Raw genomic sequence first — 6,738 nt, forward strand, 5'->3', positions numbered from 1 at the left:
ATGTGATATGTGGCAAGTAGCCGCGATAAAGTGGCAAATAAACGCTAGGCACACTCAAATCAGAGTCACGAAAGGGTAAACAGAAACACGAATTAAGCATTAATTAGTTTGTTTGCCTCTTTTCCCTGAAGACTAAATTAACATCTACAACAATAACATCAGCTTGTCAGTAATTATAAGAGGTGCTAGCTAAAGCGTCCACCTCGGTGTGCATGGTGACAGTCCCTGGCTGGCACACCCTCTTCCTCACCCTCTTCCTCATCCTCTCCTTCCCACCCTCCTTCCTCTCTCTTCCTCTTCCACCCCAACAGTCGCTTCATTTTATTCACTTACCGTTTAATTTTCTTCTCTATCTCAGTGGCATTAGAGCCCTGCGCGGTTCTCTGTCGCAGTAGCACCATTTTGACTCAACGCGTCTGCTGTAGCATTTAGAAAGCACCGTCGTTAGCGGTGCTGCTCTCGGCCCGACCGACCATACCGTGCGACCCGCCAACAGCTTGTACCGCCACCTGAACGTCTCCCCACTTCCTGCTGCGCTCGCATTGGTCAGTCCATTGGCTCCCCGGAAGAGAAAGCAGCGTTTTCATTGGACCACGTCCAGGGTCCAATTGAGTTCGCCTGCAACGCACAGCTGCAAAAACAGAGGATTTATGCTACTGCAGTGCTACAACGTGAACATGTGTTTGAAACTCTGCTTTAAGCTTCAGGATCTTTGAACTCCTTTGCTCTGTAGCATGTGTTCTTCCATCCATTGCTCTGCCCGCTGAGACTAAATTAATCGATTACCTACACTGCGTAATTGCATTGAAAGGAACGGGAGCGGAAAGAGGCGTTTCTAGTCCAGGGAAAGTGATCTACCTCACAACAACATCCTCCTCGCAGTGTCAGTCCTCTCTAATATCCCACCTCTGGTTTCTGCTCGGTCTCTACTGTTCTGGTGAGTCAAACAAAGTATCTGATGTCATATTCATTCACAAACACATGCACACCCGTGGTTACTGTTCTTAATGTGAAGCTGTATTCCTCCCTGCAGTCAGTGCCAGGCACAATGACGTGTCCACCCTGGCCAAAAGGCAAGAAACTGGTTCACCTGGATTTTAAAGGTGCCCCCCCAAGAGTAGAATACCTTCACAAGGTAAGAGCTTCCTCTGTGATCTGCTGCAGCACGCATTCACACATCACTGCTTCAGTGTAGTCATTTATGTTTAATGTCCACCTGATGTGTGTTTCATCTCCTCAGCTCATCGAGCTGTTCTCTGATCTGGGGGTGGACGGCCTGCTGGTGGAGTATGAGAACATGTTTCCTTACGATGGGGAGCTGAAGCTGCTGCAGGCCACAGTTCAGCCTGCTTACAGGTGCATTCTGGGATGTAAACACCGGACATTATCATTCCATTCCTGATTTATGGGCTGGGTGCAGATTGTTTTTTACCTGCTTTATCGTGCTGTGAGATCCTGTAATAAAATTATAATCCTTCCTGTGCAGGATGGAGATAAAACTTAATGTGCAAGTCTGGTGTGCCATAAAATGCTTTGGGTCTGTAAGTTATGTTCTTTTACTATGTGCTCTGTTCGCAGCCGAGAGGATGTACTATCCATGCAGGAATTTGCCAAATCTAAGGGAATAGAGGTCATCCCACTTGTGCAGACATTTGGTCACATGGAGGTGAGGGGAAACATCCTGTTCTCCTGCTTGTAATAGCTACAAATGGCCAGTTTTCACATGGTGTTTGTCCCCAATGTCACCGTCCCTTCTCTATCATAGTTTGTTTTGAAGCATCGGCCCTTGTGGAGCCTGAGAGAGGTGCCTTACTGCGTGGGCACCCTGAATCCCCACAAAGAGGAGGGGGTGAGGCTGGTGATGGAGATGCTGAGGCAGGTGGTGAAGCTGCACCCGGGCCTGAACACGCTGCACATCGGAGCAGATGAGGTAAGGTACTAGTCTTTTGTCAACTAGCTGTGAGTAGAAAGTATCGCCAATTCTCTCGTGTCCTCGCCTCCAACTCCTCTAGGTGTACATCCTCGGCGAGGGGGAGGAGTCCAAACTATGGCTGGCCTCGCCCGGGCGTACAGTGGAGCAACTTTTCCTGAGTCATGTGACCAAGGTGGCCAAGGCCATCAAAGAGGCGTGGCCTCACATGACCATCATAATGTGGGATGATATGATGAGAGGCATGAGCCAGGACTTACTGAAAGGTGAGGGAGAAATGGAGTTGGTTCCCACAGAACCAGGAGACCACTGATCACTCTGATCTCTCTGCTTTATACTTCTACTCAACTACATTTTGAGGGAACATGTTGTACTTTTTACTCCATTACATTTATCTGATACCTATAATTACAAGTTACTTTATAAACTGTACATACAAAACATAATCAAATAAAATATGATGCATTGTTACAGTACACTAAAACTTTGTTTTAATAATATTTAAATTAGTTTCACTTTGACCAACTGCAACAATAAAATGCTACTGTTAATACATTTTGCTAATAATACCTACATCCTTTTGCGGTTTCCATCCAGGACATGTAATGACATATTTCCAGTGTGATATTGCTAATTTTACTTAACTACAGTATTTAAATGCTTCCACCACCACTGAGTGTAAATGGATGGACAATAACAGTAATGGACGCCACACTAATGATTATAATACCAGCTATACACACAATGTGTCTCTGACTCTGGGTCTGATTTGACCCTTTTCATTCACAGCTAGCGGTCTAGTGGGACTGGTCCAGCCTATGTTGTGGGACTACACCCCTAATCTGGATGTGGACAAAACTGGTAGGAACTGCATTTGAAAATCAGTATTCAGGCATCAGGTTCTTCTACATTATGAAGTAGTCTGCAACATGCACAGAGCTTTGTTAGTCGTGATGTGTGTTCTCTAACTGTGTTGTCCAGTGTCTCTGCTGGAGAAGTACTGCAGTGCCGGTATGTCAGACCTGTGGGTGGCCAGCTCCTTTAAAGGTTCCACCAGTGTTTACACCTGTGTGCCCAACACACAGAGACACGTGGATAATCATTTGCAGTGGCTGAAGGTGGCTGCGTCTGTATCTGCTGGTGTAAACCTGCAGGGCATCGCCATCACCGGCTGGCAAAGGTAAGTAGTAGAGGAATTTCTCTGTTATTTCTTTGTGTTTTTTTTCTGTAGTAGGTAGGGTAGATGACTCCAGAACTGTGTGTGGCTGATAGAAGTGAATGTGTAAAGCTCTATGTTGAACTTAAAGTATGGATATATTGGACAAAGTTGCAAATTCCTTTTGTACACTCTAAACTGTATGAATGTGAAGCGGCTGCCCTTTAGTGGCTCCAGCACTTTGACAGTTTGAAGGACTTTAATCAGAAATCATGTAATGTTACCAGAAACCATTTTTTCACATGGTCCATTATTTTCCCACTCTTAGGTACGACCACCTGTCAGTGCTGTGTGAGCTCATGCCTGTGGCCCTTCCATCACTAGCAGCCTGTCTCCAGACTCTCAGCCATGGTCAGTTCAGCCCTGAAGCTCAGAGCAAAGTAACTGAGAGACTGGGTATTTCCTCAGTGGAGGTAGAGGCCATGGGGAGGTAAGGTCCGACACTGTTTTATGACCTACACTGTGACTGTATAGAATATATGGATCCTCATGGTTAACAGGGTTTTGTTCCATGTGGCCTTCAGGACTTCTGCAGACGACTCGCTGTTCCCAGGAAGGAGGCTGGCTGAGTTAACTGTGGAGCTCAATTCACTGCTGAACTCAGAGGACATACGAATGTTTGAAAATGACATGTGAGCTGCGATCACAAGATTATATTTCCTGTGTCTTTTCCAGCTTAAAGGAATAGTTTGACATTTTGGCAACTGCGCTTATTTGCTTACTTGCCTAGAGTTAGATAAGCTAAGCTTAACAGCTGCTGCCTGTAGTGTAATATTTTGCATACAGACATAAAAGTGGTGTTCTCTAGCTCTCAGCAACTTTTCCTTTAATCTTTGCAGTAAATAAACATACTTTTTCCGTATTTCTGTATATAAATAACAGCTGAATAACTGTATGCCTGTGCTACTGTAGGTTTGTAAGAGGGTGGTTTAGCCCCTACCACCGACGGACAAAGATGGTAACCCCTCTCATCACCATGCAGATTCACAGCCAAGCATCAACGTGAGAATAATAGACCTTTTTCACAGCAGCCATTTTGACCTAGAATAGTAGGGTAAACACAGGTGTTACTAATAATACTAATTAGGGTTCCTATCTGTTTAGTGTAGCAGAGCCTTTCCAGTAAGCCATCTTGCACAATAGCAGCACCGTGACTCTGTTTAAACCTTTAATTACCCTACTATTTCATGTCTAAATGGCTGCTGTCTATTTGTTATTTTTCAGAAACACTCTCTGCTCTCTGCCTCGCTTAAGAACTCTTGTTTAGCCATTGACAGAAACCCCATCTGATCTTGTCTCCTCAGGTTTATAACTACACTACAACAGAAGGTGGAGGCAGTGAGAGAGGAGATGGTGCGTCTTTACCCAGATTCAACAGCCCAGGAGTGGATAGAGGAACATGTCAGCCCTGTATTGGGCCCTTTACAGAGGATAACAGAGGAAATCAGAGCCTGCGTCAAGGAGATGGTGCCATAGAATATTTTACTAGCTCAGAATCATATTGCTTTTTTGATGAATTCCAATACTGGTCTCTTAATTCTTTTGCAACCAGCGCTGAAATGAGCAGGATTTTTTGTGTAATTTTGCAGTTTTCAGATTGCACTGATTGTAACAAAGAAAGGAAATAATATTAAAAGAGGACATTGAGTTTACATATAAAACATCTTTATAGAATTCCTGCAAATGTATCAAAGTAAACAAAAAACAATAAAATCAACCAACGAAAGTACTTCTCATTTTCTTTCAAGCAGAACAGAACACACTGGCATTCACCATCAGCCATTACACAGCCCTGATCAGAAAAAAATAGTTTGACCAAAACACAAAGTTTCTGCTTGAGATTCAGTCTTTGGTTCATAAAACGTATACAAATGTCAAAAGACAGAAAGGCAACAGGTCAAAGCATTTTACACACAATCGCTCTTGACTGAGCCATGAAAATCATTCATGCTTGATTACGGTTTGCACATGCATTCATCTGGATTGCAGACTGGGTATGAATAAACATGCAAAAGGTGATTATCAACTGGGTGGTCCAGGAAAATGTGGGGAAAGCATTTTCCATTGACTTAAACACACATAAATACTTATTAGAGTTCAGTAGGAAGGCACAGTTAATCTGTAATCTGGAGTGTATTCTCAAATAGTAATTAGATTTAAAAAAAGATAAGGCATGATATTCATTTGCTGAGAGATACATTTACAGTACAATAAAAGATATTCCTGCAACTGTTTTAGAAATGTTGGACTAAACTATGAAACATTTGCATAACAAAACTTTTAATTTGATCATTTTTACATCCCAGTGCACATGAAAATTAAACTTAAAATGTTTCCCTAAGCCTCCATAACCCCACCTGACATAAAAAAAATACTAGAAAGGAAGAAGTGTATATCCTTGGTGTTACATGCAAATGCTAACAGTATAACATGTAATAAGGCCGTCACTAAAACTGCACCCTCTGTAATTTTTCTTTGCAAAGCCATGATGCCCCCAATTCAATCCACCCAAAGTTACAGCAAGGTTCCAAGTCACAGAAAGATCAGAGTCCATCTGCTTCATCACTGCTGTTGTCCAAAGAATCCTCCTCTTCTTCCTCCTCCTCCTCTGCATACTCTGCATCTTCCTCCTGCTGCCTGCGTTGTTGCAGCTCCTCCAGCCCCAGGAAGCGCTTCAGCAATGCAGCCACTGCCTCCACGTCACTGATGGGTAACAGACGCAACAGAAGAACAGGGATACACTGTGTTATCTTAGTATACATAGTAAACAAGCTGCAAACAAAATTCTGAAACCTTGTCCACCTTATCACTTTGTAAAGCTGACATGGTGAACAAGTTAGCAAACATTACACATTGAGCAAACACAAAGCAACATTAGCATTCATTTTGACTTGTGTTTCTGGCCACCTGATTCATGTAAGTGCAATATTCACTCTCTTTCTAGCTCTGTTTTTGTCTCTACCAGGTGTAAACCCACCCTGACATCACCCACTGGTGTGTGCACAACCTTTTTAAAGGTAACATTATGGTTATCACAATGTTGTTTTCTGGAGCCAGAAGTGACCATATTTGGACAACAGTGTGGAGCTGGTAGGTGACATACTGGCTGCACTTAGTTTTGCTCAGTTTAAAAAAAATGGCAGCCTAGTCACAAACTTTCTCATATTACAGCTAAACATTACTAAATTCAAATATATAAGAAAGAATATATGAGAAATAGACAATGCAGTTACAGAATCTTGATTCATATTTGTTGAGAACTGCCTAGTTTGACAGTTTTGTGTGTTGCACTGGACGGACTCACTTTAACTTGTCAATCACAAGGTAGACGCGCCCTAAAGCATATCCTGCTTTATCGTCTATTTTACTCTAAATGGGACCATAATTTACTAAATTAACTTCATGCAGACTTTAAACTAGCAATTGAGACCATAAACTATTATTGAGCTAATAAATCAAATGAGAAGTCATTTTGAAATTAATTCAATTTTCAGTTCAATTCAATTCAATTGTATTTGTATAGCGCCAATTCATAACAGAAGTTATCTCAGGACACTTTTCAAATAGGAGCAGGGGTAATATAGTACTATGA

At 42.5% G+C, this 6,738-nt stretch overlaps 3 protein-coding genes across 3 annotated transcripts in view; 1 reads left to right on the forward strand and 2 right to left on the reverse strand.

The window, feature by feature from the left end:
• uts2r2 (urotensin-2 receptor 2) overlaps positions 1-550 on the reverse strand; it is a 20,544-nt gene extending 19,994 nt beyond the window's left edge. Inside the window, exon 1 of the mRNA XM_035661913.1 lies at positions 334-550. Within this exon, the coding sequence (XP_035517806.1) occupies positions 334-401 (68 nt within the window). The 5' untranslated portion in view covers positions 402-550. The remainder of the gene's footprint in view (positions 1-333) is intronic.
• Positions 551-614: 64 nt separating this feature from the next.
• hexdc (hexosaminidase (glycosyl hydrolase family 20, catalytic domain) containing) lies at positions 615-4,872 on the forward strand. Its single transcript, XM_035661900.1, has 12 exons — positions 615-937; positions 1,034-1,135; positions 1,241-1,356; positions 1,579-1,666; positions 1,766-1,930; positions 2,013-2,196; positions 2,720-2,791; positions 2,912-3,110; positions 3,415-3,576; positions 3,671-3,778; positions 4,059-4,148; positions 4,451-4,872. The coding sequence occupies exons 2-12, from the start codon at positions 1,049-1,051 to the stop codon at positions 4,620-4,622; spliced, it is 1,443 nt and encodes a 480-aa protein (XP_035517793.1). The 5' UTR covers positions 615-937; positions 1,034-1,048; the 3' UTR covers positions 4,623-4,872.
• LOC118328272 (cytochrome b-245 chaperone 1 homolog) overlaps positions 4,610-6,738 on the reverse strand; it is a 4,852-nt gene continuing 2,723 nt past the window's right edge. Inside the window, exon 6 of the mRNA XM_035661924.1 lies at positions 4,610-5,849. Coding sequence (XP_035517817.1) covers positions 5,690-5,849 — 160 coding nt within the window. The 3' untranslated portion in view covers positions 4,610-5,689. The remainder of the gene's footprint in view (positions 5,850-6,738) is intronic.

This window comes from Morone saxatilis, unplaced genomic scaffold (assembly GCF_004916995.1).
Source record: "Morone saxatilis isolate NCDOM2014 unplaced genomic scaffold, NCSU_SB_2.0 Contig1, whole genome shotgun sequence".
Lineage (NCBI taxonomy): Eukaryota > Metazoa > Chordata > Actinopteri > Moronidae > Morone > Morone saxatilis.